At 42.1% G+C, this 21,859-nt stretch overlaps 1 protein-coding gene across 2 annotated transcripts in view; it reads left to right on the top strand.

Annotated features, from left to right (window-relative positions):
* Window positions 1-20,420, top strand: part of Cul4 (cullin 4) — a 32,429-nt gene extending 12,009 nt beyond the window's left edge. The window contains exons 8-14 of one of the 2 annotated variants that reach the window (XM_076177277.1): window positions 6,034-6,170; window positions 8,809-8,973; window positions 13,527-13,724; window positions 15,043-15,198; window positions 15,723-15,893; window positions 17,346-17,498; window positions 18,556-20,420. In XM_076177277.1, coding sequence (XP_076033392.1) covers window positions 6,034-6,170; window positions 8,809-8,973; window positions 13,527-13,724; window positions 15,043-15,198; window positions 15,723-15,893; window positions 17,346-17,498; window positions 18,556-18,651 — 1,076 coding nt within the window. In that variant the 3' untranslated portion in view covers window positions 18,652-20,420. The remainder of the gene's footprint in view (window positions 1-6,033; window positions 6,171-8,808; window positions 8,974-13,526; window positions 13,725-15,042; window positions 15,199-15,722; window positions 15,894-17,345; window positions 17,499-18,555) is intronic. The other variant, XM_076177278.1, reaches the window with a different exon arrangement.
* Window positions 20,421-21,859: the final 1,439 nt, after the last annotated feature.

The raw sequence follows: 21,859 nt of genomic DNA on the forward strand, positions 1-21,859 counted from the left end.
AAAGGGGAAGACTGGGAGAAATCCCTTCGGGCTGCGTCCAATTTTTCTCGCACATACTAGCTCCCCCCCCATCCATCCACATCAAGGCTCCTTTACTTAATTGGCGACCCCTCTTTCTCCACCCCTTACTCAGAAAAAGTGAACAGGGAGAGAAATCCCATCAGGCTGTCAAAATATCATTCATACATAACCACTCCCAACCCCCCATTCCCTGTCCCCTCCCTCCCTTGCATCACAGTATCGTTAATACACAGCCATTCTCCACTCATCACTATTTCCTGCCTTCTCCCTTCTTTGCTCAACACCCCTTGTGTCCCATTCACCCAGGGCAGTGGGTGGGATGTGTGGGTGACCTATCATCCACATGGAGCTAAGATAAGAAAGAGGAAAGGATGGTGGATGGGAGAGAAATGGGTGGAAGTGGGCCTTTTGACTTGGTTACCTTCCTTTTGAGGGAGATGGTATATAGGTGGATAGGTAGAAATGGTGCACATATACCACTACAATCAATAAGTAATGAGAAAATGTCAGGAGAGACATTATTTATTTTCATAAGCTTACAAAACTTTGTCTCCTTCAAAATAATTGCCTCTCGCATCTACACTTCTGCATGCGTCTCTTGCAATCCTGGAAGACCACCTCAAAGTCCTTTTTCAGTAGTCCCTTCAGGTAACTTTCCGATGCCTCTTTCAGCCCCTCTGTTGACTGGAATCTGGTTCCCCTGAGGCTGTCTTTCATGCGTGGGAACAGGAAGAAGTCACAAGGGGCTAGGTCAGGGCTGTAGGGTGGGTGTTGTACCACTTTCATTCCCCTGACGGCCATCCAGGTGATCACCAGTGTTGACTTGTGGCATGGGGCATGGTCCTGGTGGAACCACCTCTGACCACTCCTCCACTGCTGAGGCCTCTTCTTCCTCCTCATCTCCTTGAACCTTTTCAGAACAGTAAGGTAATATTCCTTATTGAGAGTTTGACCCTGAGGAACCCATTCAAAGTGAATGAGCCCCTGGGAGCCAAAGAAAGGAATGACCATGGCCTTCTCTTGCGACCTGCTCGTCTTTGCCTTTTTGGGTCTGGGGGAGGTCATGTGCTTCCACTGAGCACTCTGACATTTGATCTCAGGGTTGTAGGTGAACACCCAACTCTCGTTGCAAGTCACTACCTTATTCAGGAAACCTGAATCAGCCTCTATCATTTCGAGAATGTCATTGCAACATTTCACACGAAACTGCCTCTGGTTGTTGGAGAGGATCTTTGGCACAGGCTTTGTGGAGCTTCAGATCTTCGGTCAGAACTGTCTCTACTGTGCCAATACTAATACCAACAGCTTCAGATATCATCGTCACAGATATTCGACGGTCTTGCATCACTAATCTTTGCACTTCCTCAATGTTTTCCTCCTTGCGTGCACTTTTCGGTGCTCCAGATCTGGGTTCATCCTCAACCTGTTCATTTCCATCAGAAAATCTGTTAAACCACTGATAGAAACTTGCTTGGCTCATCTGTTCATCTCCATAGGCCTCCTTTAACATTACATAAGCTTCTTGTTTGGTTTTCTTAAGTTTAACACAAAATTTGATGGCGTAACGTTGCTCCATGTTTTCCTGCATCTTGACAAGTGTTCACAGATCGGCAAACCGAATCAGACTGGTTCCACCACATTCACCACTGCACTCAGACCTACAAATATAGAAAGTTGCCAATTAGTCATTATATAGAATATATGTATGTGTACTTCACCATGAAGTATTTTGATCAAATCATATTTAATGTCTTGCCTGACATTTTCTCATTACTTATTGAACATACCATATACTTCAAAATGTTTTGAGATATTATGTTTTGTTTTATGTGTATACATACATAATAAGGTAGTCAGTGCTTAAGATTAAAATTGGAGTACAGGATTGGAAAGCATGTGGACTTGTTAAACACAATTTGGTTCCCATTTCTTGAAGTCTGAAAGGAAAAGTGCACACGTACATACACACACACACATGCACAAGTTTGATGAAAAATATATACATGCATACATACATATATACAAAGTGAGAGAACTAGAAGGGTGGAGGATCTTATGGAAGTGATAGAGGACCAAATCAAGGATTTGAAGAGATATCTACAAAGAAGGAATTAAATGATAAGAATTGCATGAAGAGGGGAGCAAATAAACAGGAAACTGTTATAGGATGTTTAGAAAAATACATATAAGCATTTACATACCAATTTGTACAAATTAGGCAAGATAGTGTTTCTTCCATAAATAACCTGTGAGTATCCAGTGGCTGTTGGTGCAAAAGAGACCTGGGGTAACAGATTGATTGATTTATACAAACCTCCTTGACATAAATACATATATGATGTAAAACTTTTAAAGTATTGAGACAGAATACAGGTATAATTTTCTATAATATTGTCAAGGTTTATACTGTAGCCACTGTTAGATATGGCAAGAAGAAAAGTGTGTTTGCAAGTTCATCCACTTTGTAAGGTAAAACTTGGGCAGTCACCCGTGATGCGTAATTACATAATTGCACTGGAATAAGTTAGGTTGGGTCAAGCAGGGTCGTGCTGTCATAGGCAGGGGTTTGTGGCTGGGGCATCAGGTGTAGCTGCATAGGCAAGACAGGGTGTGCTCCATGTCACGTAGTTTGTACAGTACTCCCCTCTTAAAATGGCCTTTGTTTAAGAGGGGATTTTGCATGCAAGGGGGTGGCCAATGGTTATCTCCACTGGAGACATGTTGAGGTTGCCCCAGATGGCTCAATGAATGTTGGGTGTAGTATTGTCTAGCATCGATGATGGTGGCCATGTTTGATTGTGATGCAGTTTGCAGTGGAGTTGAGATGGGCCATCTCTGCTAGAAACATGAGGTTGTCCTAGATGGCTTTGGTGAGCACTGGGCATGTAGATATCTAGTGTTGATGGTGGGGGCTGTGGTTGATTGCAATCAAGGCAGGAGCTGTTGCACAGACCAGACAGCTATTGGCGATGTTGACCAGTAACCTGTAATGAATGGGAAAGCCATCAGTGATGAGAAGCATCCTAGCATCTGCCAGGACGAAGCTCCAGAAATCGTAGCGACTCCTGAAGGTGATATGTAGGTCTGCAGTGTATCAGATCGCGGTGGTGAGGGTAGTAGTCCGGCATCGTTGTTGTTGTTGGCGCCTGTAGGGCAGTGCTGCTGCTGCAGTGGTGATTTCATCCTTGATGTTGCCAAGGACAGATGGGATGGGCACTGGTAGGAGCAGGAGCCACATCTGACAGAGAATGTCGATGTTCCTGCTCATTCTGCACTTGGTTTAATGTCCCCCAGTGCCTGTTGGGAGAGTTGGAGTGGTGGTAGGGGTGGCAGCAGCGGGAGACAGGTCCGTGGTCCTCACTCAGGTCACCGGTGTAGCCGCTATGAGCTACAGTGAGAAGAAGTGTTCATGAGTTCGTCTCCTTTATTTGTAAGGTAAAACTGAACAGATTTTACACGTGGCCAGGAGCCTGTATATATACAGTGTGGGTAGTCACCTGTGCTGCGTAGTTACAGAATTGCACTGGATTAAGTTAGGTCGGGTCAAGCAGGGTCGCACTGTCATAGGCAAGTGTGTGTGGCTGGTGTGTCAGGTGTAGCCTCATGGGTGAGACGATGTATTCTCCCATATGATTTGTACAATATATTAATCTATACACAAAAGCTTCCCTGTGGTGGGGGGAAAAGAATACTGCCACCAAGTAATTCCACTTGGATCGTAATAGGCGAGAAGAAAGGGATGGGGGATTGGGACTAGGCATCCTTCTCCCTGTAGCCCCACAGGGGACATTCCTAAAAGAAAAAGCAAAGGCATAAGAGGGTCTGGGAGTTTTCGGACCAGCACCCTAAGGTTTGGGTCTTTTAATGTGCGTGGATGTGGTACAGATGAGAGTAAAAGGGAAGAGATAGGTAGTATGTTTGTGAGAAGAAAGATGGATGTGTTGGCTTTGAGTGAAACTAAGCTGAAAGGGAAGGGCGAGTGTAAGTTTGGGAGTGTAAGTGGGAGGTTATCAGGAGTGAAGAGAGGGCGAGGGAGGGAAGGGGTGGCTATACTAGTAAGTGAAGAGATAGGTAAACGTGTAGTGGAGTGGAAGGAGGTTTCCTCAAGGATAATGTGGATGAAGGTGAAACTGGGAAAGGAGATGTGGGTTTTTGTAAGTGCATATGGGCCTGGCAGTGAGAAGAGCGTAGAAGAAAGGGAGGCTTTTTGGATAGATTTAAATGAGTGCATAGAGGATTTAGGGAGAAATATCAATGTAATATTAATGGGAGACCTTAATGCTAGGGTAGGAAATGATCCAATTGATGGAGTGGTTGGGAAATGTGGAGTTCCAGGAAAGAATCGTAGTGGAGAGTTGATGGTGGAAATGTGTCTAGAGAGTTGATGATAGCAAATACAGTGTTTCGGAAGAAAGTCAAGCATAAGTACACATGGGAGAGGGTGGTGGAGGGAAGGGTGGTAGATAGAGCATTAATGGACTATGTAGTGGTAAATAGGATTATGATAGGAAGAGTTAAGGATGTACATGTTCTAAGGGGAGAGGGTGGGGGAATATCAGATCATTTTTTTGGTGGAAGGTAAGTTGAGAGTGGAGGATAGATGGAGGAAGAGGAAAGGGACTAAAGGTAGGGAGGTGCTTAGAGTGAACTCTTGAAAGGAAAAGGAGAAGGAGTATAAGAAGAAACTGAAGGAGTGGGAGGGAGTGAAGGATAGAGTGGAGCTAGGTGTGGAAGAGGAATGGGGATGGTTGAAGGAGGGAGTCACAAAGTGTGCAAAGATGGTGTGTGGAACAAGAAGGACAGGAGGAAATAGAAGGAAGGGTAGTGAATGGTGGGATAAGGAAACAAAGAAGGTTGTAGAAAAGAAGAAGCGAGTTTTCACGATTTGGTTACAAAATAGGACGAGGGAGTCGTATGAGAGGTACAAAGAAAAGAAAAGAGAAGTAAAGCAAAAGGTAAAGGAGGCAAAGAGGAGAGCAGATGTGAAATGGGGTAAGAGTATGACAGAAAATTTTGAAAGTAATAAATAGATGTTTTGGAAAGAAATTAAGAGAGGAAGAGGAGGCGAATCAATTAAAGAAAAGGTAAAAGGTGCAGATGGAGAGATGATAATGGAAGAGAAGGCAGTAAGGGGAAGATGGGCAGAATATTTTAGGGAGTTGCTAAATGTGAAGGAGGATAGGGAGGGAAAGATAGTTGCAGTGGGAAATGCTAAGAAAATGAGAGTGATGAGTGAGGAAAATGGAGGAGAAATAAGGAAGGATGAAGTGAAGGCAGATGTTAAGATGATAAAAGCAGGTAAGGCACCTGGTCTGGATGGATGCCATGCAGAATGTCTAAAAAAAGGAGGTACAGTGATGGTGGATTGGCTGGTGAGGTTATTTAATGTTTGCTGGAGAGAGGGTAGAGTGCCAGAGGACTGGAGGAGTGCCTGTATAGTTCCACTTTACAAGGGAAAAGGGGACAAGTGTGAATGTAGTACTATCACAGGGATTACCTTGTTAAATGTAGTTGGGAAGGCTTATGGGAGGATCTTGATTGAGAGGATTAGGAGAAGAACAGAGGGAGTAATTGGTGAGGAACAGTGTGGATTTAGGATGGGTAGAGGTTGTGTAGATCAGATTTTTGTGGTAAGACAGATATGTGAGAAAGCTATAGGAAAGGGGAAGGATGTTTTTTGGGCCTTTATGGACCTGGAAAAGGGGGGTCGCCGATTTAATGAAGCGGCCTTGCTGTGGATGTGCTGTGTCTTGCGACACTGCTTCTGACCCAGGGCAGTGGACAGGGAGCATGGATGACCTGTCATCCAGGAGGTGCTAAGATAAGAGGGAGGGTGGAGGGGTGTGGAGTGTATTCAGGGATGGAATGGGTGGGAATGATTTAAGCCTTTTCCTTTTTGGCTACCTCCCTTGTAAGGGGGAAAAAGCCTTGGTATGTATGTATGTATATAGATATGCAGTTCGGTGTTGAAAATTGTGATTTTTATAATTACATATTTATTTATTCCAACAGCCAAGTTTGTTGATGGTAAATTGAGAGCTGGAAATAAGGAAGCAACAGAAGATGAACTGGAAAGACTGCTGGATAAGATTATGGTCCTCTTCCGTTTTATTCATGGGAAAGACGTGTTTGAGGCCTTCTACAAAAAGGTACAATACTACCAACATTACATTTCATTCCTCCCTTGCCCCGATCTCTCCCTGCATTCTTTTTCCTTGCAATATCATTCTTCTTCCTTTTTCAGGCCAGTTAACATTAATTTGGTGAGATTTTAAGCAGAGAGGATGGGTGGGTTGCTGATTAAGTGAAGTGGGACCTTGCTGTGGATGTACTGTGTCTTACTCCATTACTTCTAACTCAGTGCAGTGGGTGTCACACAGGGATGACTTGTCATCCATGAGGAGCTAAGATGAGAGGGAGGAAAGGGTGGTGGAGGGGAGTGGAATGGGTGGAAGTAGGTCTGCCTTTGACTTGGCTAACTCCTTTATAAGGGTGAAAAAGTTCTTGGTATATAGATAGTTTTTAAGCAGAGTGATTTATAAATATGTTTATTCTCGAAAGGCAGTGAGGAGGAGACAAGTATTACTCTTCATCCATGAGGAGCTAAGATAAGAGGAAAACAAGGGCAGCAGATGGAAGTGGAATGAGTGGGAGTGGGTGTATGCCTTTGATTTGGATACCTCTCTTATAAGGGGGGAAAAGCCCTTGGCACATAGGGAGATAGGATTATAAAGGATTTACAAAGGCGGAGCATGCCGACAGGAGACCTTTTGGTCCATATCTAGGTCGGATAGATGCTACATAAAGAAGGGGAGTCACCATGTAATGAAGAGGGGATACACCAGCTCAGGCTTTCAGGCCCTTGTGTGGAAGAGCTTCATCTTGCCTTGTTGCCTTCAGTGAGACGAGGCAGGAACAACCCTTCATCCCAGTGGTGTCATGATGGGAGAGGGGCTTAACTTTGTCAATGTGAGTCAAATTCTTGCACACAGCATTGGCTGCTTGATGTACAATTTGATGGTGCATCACAATACGTGTGATATAAGATATAAAGTTACAGCTGCATTACTCGGTCTCATTCACCCTGAATGTTGATAATCGCAGAAAATGTGATCAAGCCAGTTCACAGAATACGGGAGTCACTCGGCTGCAACTACAAAATAAATATAATCAAGATGCTGATGCCAGCATCCTCATATACTCATTTGTGCCTCATGATAGCAGTGTCATTGTCATTGTATGGAGGGGTTAAATGGGTTTTGATTTTTATTAGAAGTGGGGTTGTGTTTTGACTTGGCCGCCCCACTCTTAACCACTTCAGTGTGATTCAAATTCTCGCATGCAGCATTGGCTGCCATATGTAATTTGCATCACACTACTCATACATACATACATATACCAAAGGCTTTTCCCCCCTACACAGTGGGTAGCCAAAAAGAAAATGGCATAGAAACCACTCCCACCCATTCTATTTCCTATATTTTTCCACTCCCCTCCACCCTCCTCGCATTATAGAATATAAAGTCATTGCTGTATTACTCATTATCTTTTACTCTGAGTAGTAATAAACACAGGAAACATGATCAAACCAGTTCACAGAATCCAGGGGTAACTCGTGTACAACTACAAAAAAAATGTATAATCTAGACGCTGATGCCAGCATCCTTGTGTACCCACTTCACGCCTCATGATGCCTAAGTAGGTGTCATCATACTGAAGTGGTTAACCCCTTCCATACGGTGCCGCACACGTAGGCGTCATGAGGAGCAAGTGGATTCGCGACGCTGCCATATCGGCGTCTTGATTATATTTATTGTAGTCGCCCCTGTGTTTTTACATTCTCCCAAATGCGCCCTGAATCCCATTCTCTGTGGTTTTCAAAATTCGCGGGTGAAAGAGAGAACGATCGATATAAGCGGCGACTATATTTTATGATGCGAATATTATTACGTTACGTCATACGGCTGGCATTGGCTGCTGCCCGCGAGATTTAAGTCCCGTACTGAAGTGGTTAAGGAGAAAATGGCCTTTGGGTACCTGTAGGAGGAACTATAGTGACGTCACACATCCTGATGCAGTCCCACATTGACCACAAACCATTCATTCTATTCCCAACCCTTGCGGATGCTCGCTGGCCGAATGGGTTAGGGTGTCTACTTATGGTAAAGGTTGAATTGATGGTGGTTCAAACCCTGCCACCAACAAGTTGAACTCATGCTACAGATGCTACAGAGTCCTCTATAAGGGGCACCATTATAGCCTCCTCATAGGATTGAATGTGATGTTAAACCAAATTGTCATCGCTTGACCCTCGTAAAAAACTCGACTTGCTTCAGCAGATGTTGCACCATATCATAAGCCATTATTATTACTTGTTTAATAATTTATTTTATTTAGTTTTAGGTTTATTTATTTATTATTATTATTATTTATTTAGTGGGCGAGGAGGAGCCAAGATGAGAGGGAGGAAGGGGAGAGGGAGCATGAGTTGGAGTGGATTATGTGGGGATGGAATGGGTGGGAGTGGATTTTATGTCTTTGTGTTTTGGCTACCTCCCTTATAAGGGGGAAATAGCCATTGGTTTATGTATGTATGTATTTGATTTGATTTGATTTGATTTTTTTTTTTTTTTTTGGGTAGAAGTAGGCCCAAAGATTTTAGGAGGAAAATAACCACTTTCATGTTTATCATTGAAGACGGAGTAATACAGTGTTTATGTCAACCTTTTGCTTTAAGTCTTTTGCAGGAGTACCTGAGACGTTTCTAATTAATTGTATCTTTTAAAGGACCTTGCGAAACGCCTGCTTGTGGGTAAATCAGCGAGTGTGGATGCGGAGAAGAGCATGCTCAGCAAGTTGAAACAGGAGTGTGGCCCGGGCTTCACCAGCAAGTTGGAAGGGATGTTTAAGGACATGGAACTTTCCAAAGATATAATGCTGGCTTTCAAGCAGGTAAGCCAGGTGGATTTGCTGCTGCCCCCCCCCCCCTCCCTCTCCCTTCCCCCCCTCTCTCTGCCTCTCTTTTCTACTTTTTTTTCCTCCAATTTTTCTCTCTTCTCTCATTTCCCACTTCTTCTTCTTCCTCTTCCTCTTCCTCTTCCTCTTCTTCTTCCCTTTCTCTTCTCTCTCCTCTCCTCCCTTTTCTTCACCTCTCATTTCCCCCTACTTTCCTTTTTTTCTCTTTTCTCTATCTCCTCTTTTCCCCTTCTTTCTTCCCCCTTTCCTTTGTCTCTTTATCTCTCTCCATCCCCTTTCTCCTTTTCCCCACTCTCCTATTTTTTTCAATCCTCTTTTTTCCCTCCCTCTTTTTTTCTTTCTCCCTTCTCTTCTTTCTTCCCTCTCCCTCCCTCCCTCCTGCCCCTTTCCCCTTCCCATTCCTCTCCCCTTCCCATTCCTCTCCCTCATCCTTCCCCCTCCCCTTCTTCATCTTCATTCCCCTTCCTCCTCATCCCTTTCACATTCCCCTCATTTTCCTCACCTTCCCTCTCCTCTCCTTCCCTCTCCTCTCCTTCCCCTTCTTCATCTTTCTTACCCCTTCCCTTTCTTACCCCTTCCCTTTCTTACCCCTTCCCCTTCCTTATTCCTTCCCCTTCCTTATTCCTTCCCCTTCTTTATTCCTTCCCCTTTTTCCCCTTCCCCTTCCTTACCCCTTCCACTTCTTCCCCTTCCTTACCCCTTTCCCTTCCAGCCCCCTCCTCCTTCCCCTTCTAGCCCCCTCCTCCTTCTCCTTCTTCCCCCTTCCTGCCCCCTCCTCCTCCTTTTTCTTTCCCCTTCCCTTCTTCTTCCTTCCCTTTCCCCCTCCCCCTTCTTCACCACCCTCCTCACCTTCCTCCCCCTTCTTCACCACCCTCCTCACCTTCCTCCCCCTTCTTCACCACCCTCCTCACCTTCCTCCCCCTTCTTCACCACCCTCCTCACCTTCCTCCCGCTTCTTCACCACCCTCCTCACCTTCCTCCCGCTTCTTCACCACCCTCCTCACCTTCCTCCCCCTTCTTCACCACCCTCCTCACCTTCCTCCCGCTTCTTCACCACCCTCCTCACCTTCCTCCCCCTTCTTCACCACCCTCCTCACCTTCCTCCCCCTTCTTCACCACCCTCCTCACCTTCCTCCCCCTTCTTCACCACCCTCCTCACCTCCCTCCCCCTCCCCTCCTCTTCCTTCCCCTTCCCCTCCCTGTCCTCCTCTTCCCCCTTCCCCTCCCTGTCCTCCTCTTCCCCCTTCCCCTAGCCCCTTCCCTGTTTTCCTCACTGCCTGCCACTCTTGTTTCATTTCATGGTTTCTTCCTACAGGATGTATAAAATATATAAAATGTATGTAAATGTCTACATTAACAGTATTTATGTGACAACCTGGACCTATAACACTTAGAGAAATATGCGAGGCTCATTTTGTTTCTTCTTCATATATTTCTCTGGTTTTTGTTGAGATTTAATTGTTAATTGAACTAAAGAGATAGCCCCATTTACTAAAAAGTGCCGATACCTCGTAAAAGTTTTTATTTGTTTATGTAGAGATATTTGGAAAACGTGTGTACTAGATAGGTTAAATACAGTACAATAGAATTGGGGAATGGAGATCATGGGGCAATTATGATCATTTATGATATGCATATGTATACCAGAAATATATTTTATGATCCTATACAAGTGTAATAGTGATAGTAATGAGTTATCTATATCATCATCATGGATGAAGTATTCATAGCAAAAGGTTACAGAATATTATTGTAAATGATCATGATTTGCCAGCACAATCTGTGTACCAATTCAATGGTTTATTGGTGCCACTGTTATACACGTTTGCAAGATGTTTAAGACTTGTTGCCTTTGAGGCTTCATACAGCATAGGTAGTTTAATTATAGTGTTGCAAAACAAGCATGGTCAGTAATTCTGAAGTATGCTAATGTTATCATGAATGTGCATTTACTGTTTTCACCTTACTTTTTTTTTTTTTTTTTCCTTCTTCTTTCTTTTCTTTTTCCTTTTTACCTTCATGTGCCCTCCATTAAACCCTTCAGAATGGTGGTCAGCAGTATTTTTTCAGCAATAATCAGCACTTTTATCCTTGGAGGTTGTATTTTGGATTATGCTGAGTGCCAGGTTGGTTGTGATGGTGTTTTGCACAACATGGGCCCCATGTCCAAAACCATCTGCCAATAGCTACTTCTATTTGACCTGGATGTCTGAACACACAGGACAAAGGTAGCACCAGAGTGTCACCATAGTAAAGGGTACTTTCAGTGCATTAGTAAATGTCATAGGTCTTATTCTGGCCTCTATAGGACCTGTAAAAAAGAGTATGGGAAGCGTAAGCAGATAGAAGGAACTTGAAGACCAAGAATGAGGTGGAGGTGGATGGATGGGGCCTTGGATACATGAGGATGGTCTGTGGAGCAGGAAAGAGAGAGTGCAGATGGGAGTGAATGAAATGATTATGTAACCAAAAGGGATGTTCTTTTCATCTGCTCTATTAAGTATTTTGAATGCACAAGGAGACGAGTCGCCAGATAATGAAGTGGTTGTAGGTAAATCAACTTAGGTTGTCGGGTCCAATTGCGAAGCCTTTGCTGTGCAGCTATTGACCTGAGCAGTGTGGTTTGGGGTCAGGGTGGTGTCTGGACCCTTCATCCAACATATGCGGAGATAGGAGTGGTGTTAAATGGGTTTCGGCTTTAATGGAGGCATCATGAGGTACGACAGGGAGGTTTTTGTAGATGTTTGATTGAGTAGAATAGTGTTGATGTTGATTGATGGGGTTGATACTGTTGAATTTTTGTTCTGTCTGATGGACTGTGATTGAGTGATGCTATGTAAGAAGTGGTTTAAGGGCTCATGCATTGAACTGTGTGCTTGTCATTATTATATGTTGCTCTATAGGAAAGATTTTGGTCTCTGAGGGCAGATGTTCTATTATTATTTTTCATGCTTCATTTTGTTATTTAAATCAAGCTTTGGTTTGTTTAATTGGTAGGTAATGTGCTATAGAATCCCATGTAGTTCCAAGGATTTGGACCAGTGGGAGTATTGAACCATTTAATCTGGTCATCGGGACTTCTTAGATTCATGGTAGTTCTTGTAAGTAGGGTCACTGAGGACTTTTAAGGAAAGGGGCATTCTGTTTTCTGTCAGCCATAGTTTTAGGTATCAAGGGAAATTTCTGTGTTTTTGGCTGCTCTTTAGTTGATTGTGTGTGCATATATATTTATTGTTAGTAGGTCGTCTGCTTTAAGTTGTGCTATGGGTTTGGGTTGGAGAGGTCATGTTTGAATAAAGTAAATAGTGTTAGTGATTGTATTGGTTGGGGTATTCCATTGCACAATCTCCAATAAATGGCTAGTCTGAGGTATTCTTCATTTTTTTGCCAGATAGGTTAGTCAGCCTTGTCTTGTCATTGTTGTGCATTTAAATTTGTGATATTTCTTTGGCAGGATGTGGCCTGGGACTGTCAAAAGACTTGTTTATATATATATTGCCACCATTACTATTCCATCTGGTGGCTCTTGTTGAATCTTTCCAATGCTTGTTAGATGTGGTGAAGTTTGTAAGAAGTGTTGGTGGAGGACCTTTGAATCTATATTGACTTGGTGAGGTTGTATGTTCTGGTGCTCTCTAGGACAAGTCTTTCCATCAAATTAAATTTTGAGTCTGTGTTAAATTGGTGAAGTACTGGTGTGTTCATATTTGTCGTAGTATTAGTCTTTCCATGCCTTGGCTGGCCGACCCCCTTGTAGGGGTAAAGGGCCTTTTGGTTTGTGTGTGCATAGTGAGTTGGATCAAGGGCATGCTTTGTTGAATTCCAGGGTACAAAGTCTTCTGTAAGGGGCACCGTCCTAGCCTCCTAACAGGGGAGAGTTCGCGATGTTAATCTGAATAATTGTCATCATGTATTCATAGGTCTTAAGGATGCTATGTGTCTTCTTGTAGTTTGTTTGGTTTCAGGATAGGGATTATGTGTGCTCTTTTTCAGACTGTTGGAATCACAATTGATCGAAGGTCTTCGTCAAGGTTTGTGTTGCTACAGGACACCTGATGTGTCAATGGTAGTTTGACGTCTGGGGCTTCTGCAACAGTCTGTCTTGATGGAATTTTGTCTTTACTGGAGAAAGAGGGGGTGGGGTTGATTTCTGAGTTTAGTAGATGACTTAAAGATTTGTATACAAAAACGAAAATAGTTTGTCAGATAACCATGACAAGTTGTTCTTTTATCATCCAGATCTGTGGCACTTTGCAACAAATTGATGCTGTGATCCCAATGCCGTGTATAATTATGGGCAAGTGTATTGGTCTCCCTGACGTCATCTCGTGAATTTTGACGTATGCCCTTGATCGATGACGTAGTGTATGTCGTTGCATGCCTCAGTAGTAATTTGACGGTTGTCATAGCTCATTACATTCATAGTCCTCAGCATGAGTGTGTGGACATAGTGTACCGTAGTTGGTGTTAAACGAAAGACATGAGTAATGACTGGATTGTTGATGAAACTCTTTACCATTGGCCCTAAGGAACCTGCTTTCTTGAAACAGCATCTGCAAAACATGCACCGTGGAGGGACGTCTTTAGAGTTGAGTGTCAATATCCTGACTATGGGGCACTGGCCCAACTATCCCGTCCTAGAGGTGCAATTGCCTCCGGACATGGTTCACTACCAACAAGTGTTTACCAAGTTCTACCTGGGTAAGCACAGTGGAAGAAAACTCCAGGTATGTGCTATTTATTTTAAGTTGGGGGGTGAAGTTGAGTGATGTGATTGATATTAGGATTGACCTTAGGATGACCTTGTTGCATAGCTTTTCAAAATATGATAACTTCTCTTTCTATCTTTTTCTTTGACTTGAAAGTTTAGTTCAGAAGTGAATGTAGAGCAGGATATTACTGTAATGAATAAAAAAAATTGTCTGAAAGGATGTAATGGTTAAACTTTATGAAATGCCCACTCTTTTCTTTCTTTTGTTGATGTTAAGTGGAGGTGGTTACATACATGTTTAGCTGTGTATTATATCTAAAATTGATATAAAGATAGTAATAGAATATAGAAACATATCCAAGGGAAGTACATGAAATTGTAGGAGTCAGACAATTTATTATCTGTTTGTATTTGTTTATTAATTTATTTATTCTTATTTTCTCTTTTCTTCTCTCTTCTCTTTTTTTTGCATGAGAGGATGAGGGGGGGGTTGCCGATTAAATGAAGAGGCCTTGCTGTGGATGTGCTGAGTCTTGCTGCATTGCTTCTGACACAGGGCAGTTGGCAAGATGCAGGGATGACCCGTCATCCAGGAGGAGCCAAGAAAAGAGGGAGGGAGGGGTGGAGTATGTGGGGATGAAATGGGTGGGAATGGAATTGTGCCTTTGACTACCTCCCTTTAAGGGTAAAAAAGCCCTTGGTGTATATGTATGTATTTTTTTTTATTTTTTTTTTTTATAATAATTATTTCCTTTTAGCAAGTTATCACCCTTGTAGGATTGTAGATTCTGACATTTCCATCTGAAGTGTCTTCTCAACAGGACATTTAAATTTTGCATGAGCAGTCGAAGAGTGACCCTGCCCCTTTACTTTCTCCAACCAGTCTGTGCTTCATTTCCTTCACCTTCCTCCATCCCTCACTATATCTAAATTTAATTTAAATGGAAATTTAAATGTCCTCCCATCTTCTTCCTTCCATACTGAATTTAGGGCTTCCTACTATCTACCTGTGGTCTTCAATACAGGAACCTTTCAGCTTCCAAGATCCTAAATATGGAGGACTTTAATTGAACATTTTATCAATTTAATTGAGTAACGTGGAATTTTCAATCTGATTTCTATGGTCCCCCAAATAAGAGGGAGGGAAGGGGGTAGAGGGGAGTGGAGTATGTAGGGGATGGAATGGGTGGGAGTGGTTATTCCTTTGTCTTTTGGCTACCTCCTGTGTAAGGGGGAATAAGCCTTTGGTATGTGTATGTATGTATTATAAGCATTACTGTGGAAGTAACAGGGTTATTGTAAAGAGAAATATGTTTTTTTATTGTGACTTGCAGTGGCAGCCAACATTGGGACACTGTGTATTGAAAGCAGCATTCCCCCACGGTGCTAAGGAACTACAAGTGTCGTTGTTTCAGGCACTAGTTCTGTTTCTCTTTAACGAAACCGACAACCTTAATTTCCGTGAAATATCTAATAGGACAAGTATTGAAGTGAGTATACAGATATTCCGACAATGGTGATGATGAGGTAATAAGTTGATTATAGTGTTTGCAATTGTGATGTCTGAATTATTTGTCGTCGTTTGCGGTGAAGTGGGTAGTGTTCCAGCCTAGAATGCAGGAGGCCTGGGTTCAGCCCCTAGGAAGTATTAGGCATCAAATATCAAAGGTGCTCTATACCAGTGTTGGATTTTGGTGCTAGCACCTAATTGATATGGTTGAGCTGATTACAGTGATTTTAGATTTCATGCACAGACAACCATTCCAACATGATCAATGCTCACATACCCTTTGCATAACTTGTACAACCTTACCAAGCGAGATTTTACCATTGTGCTTTGGCACAAAGATTGTATCACCTTCAAGGAGATAACCCAGGGGACTGCACTCTAAAGGCTGAGTAAACATATAGTATATAATCATACTTAATTATTTGGTGCTGGAGATGTGTTGGTAGAAGATATTGAATAAAAAATGCACTAGTTATATTTCTTTTATGTGTGTGTGTGTAACAGGAAGGAGAACTTCGGAGAACGCTACAATCGCTAGCTTGTGGGAAAGCCCGAGTGTTGTTGAAAATGCCAAGAGGCAGGGATGTTAATAATGAGGATAAATTCATTTACAATAAGGAGTTTACCAATCAGCTCTTCAGAATCAGAATAAATCAAATTCAGATGAAGGAAACGGTAAGTACCATGAGTTGTCTCACCAAAAGTTGTTTCCGTTATTTGGAAAATAATCAGATCAGGGAATTAGGACCAATGTTGATGATAGACAATGGGTATTACTAGATAATCATTGTCATTTAGTCTTTATTTTGCTGCTCTGGTGCTACTTCATTGAAGTCATTTGGAAGCCCAAAGTGCTTAAGATTCCCATAATTGTGCTGTGTAAAATATATCACAGCATTAGGAGATACTTAGGAAAGAATGTTAGGAAAGAGTTAAGAAATAATGGGCTAATGTTTGCCATTAAACATACTAGAATTGAAGTAGTAACAATCTTGAGTGCTTATGACAGTCTTCTGCTTTGTCATGTCATTTGATTTTGTTTTATATATTTATTTTTATTTTACTTGTTTGTCATTATTATTTTTTTCTAATTCTAATTGGCATGACTCATTGTTGGGTCAGTGTGTGAAGGACCTCAGTTCTCTGCATGACCTAACCTTCTTCCTCCTTCTCCTTCTCTGCTTAAGTTTTTGCAATTTAGGACTTGGTGACTTGACAGGTGGCCCTTTGCCTGCAGAGAGCCACAACTGATGGAATGAAACTTGACCCTTTTACTGCAACGATGAGCTGATAAGTTTTATCCTGGGTGCTGCAAGGGAGTTTCATTTAGCCGATGGAACTCCTTGGAGGGAGGAGGGAACTTGATTGATTCTTCCAATGCTGTGGCTTTATTGTGGATGGTGCCAGGCACCTTTATTCAGATGAAGAATATTGTTCCCTCAAATTAGATTGGTGGGGAAACCTGCAGCCATGCAGTGGCTGGTACTGGTCCTCAGGCTGTCATGTAGATCTCTATGGGAAGAAACATTAGACTGTTGTCACATTTGCATAGGACTGTTAATGTTACTGGCTGATCATAGTTGAAGGAGGGGAGCATTTGGCACTTACCAGCTCTCTATGTGATAAGTAGAGGAAATACAATTGAAGTTGATAAAGCCTGGTCTAGGGACCAAATGCCAGCCCTGAGCTCCCAGATGGAGATGAAGGGATTGACAGGTTTTGAAAATGGGCAGGAGGGAGATGATTCTCTCTGCTGTACATCATGTAGGACAACCAATTGGAGGTACCCATGATTGGTCTCTTCAATGAAGAAACTCTAGAACAGCATTTCTCAACCAGGGTTCCATGGAACCCTAAGGTTCTGCAAAAGGTTATTGTAATAATGCAATATAGACATCATCCCATATAACCTATTATTATGATGAAAATAAAATGAGAAAGATATGGTACATGTTTTTTGCAGGGGTTCCTTGAGACATGCAATTTATTTTAAAGGTTACACTAGAAGCTGCAGAGCTGCAGAGCTATCAGTTGAAGCAGAATCTGTAAGGTATATTGGTAATGTCACAGTGTAATAAATATTTGTTCACATACTGATTCCGTACTGGTTATGTCTCGGGAAAACAGAGTGAAGAGCAGCAGCAGACAGAAGAGCGCGTATTCCAGGACCGCCAGTACCAGATTGATGCGGCCATTGTACGCATCATGAAGATGAGGAAGGTTTTGCCACATAGTCTCTTACTGACTGAACTCTATAATCAACTCAAATTCCCAGTAAAGGTATACAATGTGGTTACTGTGCTTATGCTGTTTCATTGACAAATAGTGTGTGGCCTATGAAAAGCTTTAATCAGAAGTTTTTTTTTTTCTGTATGTGTGTTTTAGATTGTTCTGTTAGTGAGAAATGAGGTGAGGAGAAGAACGGGTGGAAAGGGAGTCGGGAGGTAGGGTTGATGAAAGAGTATTAGGATGGTTTGGACACATGGAAAGAATGAGTGAAGAAAAATTAGTAAAAGGTGTGTGGAAGGAGTGAACATAAGGGGGTGACCAAGGATGAGATGGATGGATGGGTGAAAAGGGTATTGAAAAAGAGGGGAATGTCTGTTGAGGAAGGATGGGAGAAGACAGAAGATAAGGGTGAATGGAGAATGGTTGTGTATGGATGATTCTGTGATAAATTGATGCAGCCCGAAGGGATTTCTTCCCGTTGTCTCCATTTCTGCATGAGGGGACAGAGGGGGGGGTTGCCAATTTAATGAAGCAACCTTACTGTGGATATGCTCTGTCTTGCGACACTGTTTCTGACCCAGGGCAGTGGGCAAGATGCAGGGATGACCCGTCATCCAGGAGGAGCTGAGATGGGAGGGAGGTGGATGGGAGTGAAGTATGTGAGGGTGGAATGGGTGGGAGTGGATTTTATGCCCTTGTTTTTTTGCTACCTCCCTTGTAAGGGAGAAAGAGCCTTTAGTATATGTATGTGTATAGATTGTTCTGTTGCCTTGATCAGTCTTGGGATTGAGAATTGAAATACAGTGAGACTTCTCATTAACGGATGTTAATTAGCTCTGTTTGCTGTGTTTTCGGTGTTGGACTGGTTTTTGGGTGGCATAGTGATTGCACGCACTAAACAACAGCACCAAAAACACAGCGAAAACTCCGCAAACATGGCTAATTAACGTCCGTTAATGAGAGGTCTCACTGTATCTTGAAATAGAGTTAGTGCATATATTTATTCTAATATTTTGTATTGACATTTTATTAGATGTCATAAACATAATTGGGGAACATGTAAGCCTGTATGTATAGACACTGTGTAAAAGTCTTGTTTTACCAACAGCCTGCTGACTTGAAGAAGAGGATAGAGTCCCTAATTGATAGAGACTACATGGAGAGGGACAAGGACAACCCAAACACGTACAATTACGTAGCTTAAGGACACGTACGACATGGAAGTGGATTTCTCTTAGGGCATGGACATGAAACATTGAAGGGACACCTGATGATACTTAGACGTCATGACTTTGAAGTGAATCTGTTCTATTCCTGTTCTGCCTTTTGTTGGAGTGTTGAGTGCTGCCATTATGCAGGTTCGAAATCACCAAAAAATAAATATTAGTGAAAACTAAGGATTGTTCAAATCTTTATTTTAATAGAATCAAAGAATGTAAACAGAATATGGATATTCATTATTTGTTTTAAAAACAAACCCGGAAGCGGTGAACCTCGATACAGAGAATTTGTAAAGGAACGGAAATATAGAAGTGGTGTGGTGTTAAACAGTAACAACAAACCCCAGCATAGAAATGTTGGCCCAAGGGACATGGAAGCGGCTACTATCTTCCAGAGTGAAAAAGAGTAGTGATGTGAAGCCTGCAGCTCCTGAGACTTCTTAGCATATTGAAACTGTTACTTTTTCTCTTTTAAGTTCTCGAAGCCCAGGTTCCGAAAGAAAAGTGCAGAAGAGAAGTTTGTGTCGCCTAAGTTGTCTCCGTCTCCTTTGACTCACCCTCTGGTCAATTGCAATTGGTTCTGTAATCAAGTGGTTTTGGCCAAGAATTTTATGAGAAAAAAGAGACAATAAATTATATGCTCCTGTTTTAAGTGAGTGACTACCCCCAATATGATTTAAGAGTGTAGGACTTTACAGTTTGATATACTTAAGTGTAATCCTTAAGTGAGTCTTTGATATTTATTGGGCCTCTCGAATTGGTGGACAAGATATTCCATGGCCTTCAGGTTCTGCCAGATGTTTCACATGTTCATATAACCACGCAGTATCTGAAATCCAGTATAGAGGTTTCTCAAGGGATTGTGCTTATTTTAAGGTATTTTTATTGATCAGTATGTGATACTTACAATACACTAAGGGCCTGAAACAAATGAAGCACTTGGTATGAGTGACTACCGAAATAAGAGGGTGGGAAGGGGGCTGAACGAGAACTTGAAGTTGTGCACCTGCATAAGCCTACTCTTTCACAGTGGGTGCTCCTCACTTCGAGTTGCACTGTCTCTCTCTATCTCTCTCTCTGGGATGCTGCTCCCACTTGAGGGTTTTTGACTCTTTTTGTCATAGGTTTTCTCATTGCAAAGTAACAAATTGAGCACCCATAGTCACTGCTTATCAAGTAGTCAAATTCAGGTGGGGTTTTTGGCTTGGATCTTCAGTTTTGTATATATTGTACAAGTCCTGTGATTACCACTGACTTTGCTAAGGAGGAAGAGTGAATACAGCATCTCCATATCCCATTGTAACATAATGCAGTCATAACTGCAGCCTCTTTCAGGAAGGTAAACTAATGTGTCTCAGTGTACTGAGGCATGCATTCAGGGATGGAATTTAACGAAGTTGCAGTGGAGTTTCTCGACAGATGGAAACTACGCTAGAACTCACCATCATCTCAGTTTAGCTTAGCTTGTATATCCTAGAAGTTACTTGCTTCAGTAGACTAAGATGCTGCTGCTCCTTCTGCTCATCCAGCTCAAACATCAGACGTGTCGACTCGGTTTTTCAAGTCCAATTGTAAACCATTAATCTGGGGAAAACCTGAAGTGCAACAGGTGGAAGACAGGGACAAGGAAAGCAAGCGAGTGAGATTAAGAAAGAGGTTGTTGCCAGTTTTACGCTCTTCAGTTAGAACTGGCATGGTGGGATAATTGAAGATGTTATCTGTCTGATATTCTTGTCAATAAATATTTGTTTGGTATGAGTTCTGTGATTTACTTTGTTTAACCAATGGTATGTGTGTGTGTATGTATGTATTTGTGTGTGTGTGTTTAAAATCTAGACCCTTTTCTCCTTTTAAGGGAGTGGCCAAGTCAAAACTTATACATTATGAGCAAAAACCCATTCAACCACCCTTCCTATCTCACCACCTCTGTGATAAAGGTTTACCCTGTCCTCCACCACATTGTCTGGGTTAAAAGCAATGCAGCAAGGCACAGCTGTCTTTCAACAGGTCTGACAGCTGTAGCTGGTTTATCCCCACCAATTCACCAAATGTAATATTTTGTTCTGAAACATTGCCCTTGTTTGATCAAATTTTCTTGGACATTAAGAAAATTTGAGGTACAGAAAAAAATGCAGAAGCAAAATATAAAGCAAGGGAGGCAAAGCATTTGTAAAATGGTATAGGGGTTTGACATTTTTGAAAGAAAGAAATGAAAAACTACAAGAATAAAGTGGGATAAGTAAGTTGAAAGGAAATAGTGCAGATGGATAGATGTTAATGAAAGTGAAGATGGGTATAGTATTTCACTTAAGCTGAAAGCTGAGGTTAGGGAAAGCCTGATTGTAGCAGTGGGTGATGCCAGGAAAGTGGCTGCGATGGGAGAAGTAAATGACGGGGCCTTAGGAGGAGGAGATGCAAAGAGCACTGAAATTTATGAAATGTAGAAAGGTAATGGGGATGGATGGATGTCGTACTGTATGGAGTGTGATGATGGAAGGAATATCTGTTATGGATTGGCAAGTGAGGTAGTAGTAGTATCGTATGGCTTTCTTACACCTCCAACTTTGTATTTGCTAGCCAGTCTATGAATGTTTGATTTGCTTCATAGATAGTCTGGTAACCCCCTGGCACTGCTGTGCCCTGGTCATATTATCATGACTCAAATGAATTTGTTCAAGTAGAAACGACATTATTTACTTTTTTTTTTTTAATCTTAATCTAATGTCATATTTGTGTCATGTTGAGAAACTGAATGACAAACTAAGAAAAGTTAAACCTATACGAATATTAGACACTGTTGAATTGTGCTTAGTGAAGTCAAAAATACTTTAGTCAGTCATCTTGCAGTTTTTTAAATTGACAACATTTGACAATAATTGTGATAATGTGATGGGCTTAAGCGAGGGGAATGGAGAAGTGCATGCATAAGTCTACCCTACAAAGGATAAGGGGACCAACATGAATGTAGTAGTTTTAGAAGGATCAATCTGTTGGTATGGCATGTGTGAGTGAACTGAGAAGATTAGAAGGGTAATGGGGTAATTTGAGAATGGTTTAGAGTTAGGAGTAGGAGTGTGCGTGTGTATGGACTAAATTTCCCTAGTAACACATATATGTGAGTTTTGGGCAGAAATTTATGGGTTTTTATGAATGAGACATGACAGGAAAACATTGTAGTAGGTGTTGCAGTTG

Source organism: Oratosquilla oratoria, chromosome 40 (assembly GCF_046742065.1).
Source record: "Oratosquilla oratoria isolate Oo_2021 chromosome 40, ASM4674206v1, whole genome shotgun sequence".
NCBI classification, from domain to species: Eukaryota; Metazoa; Arthropoda; class Malacostraca; order Stomatopoda; family Squillidae; genus Oratosquilla; species Oratosquilla oratoria.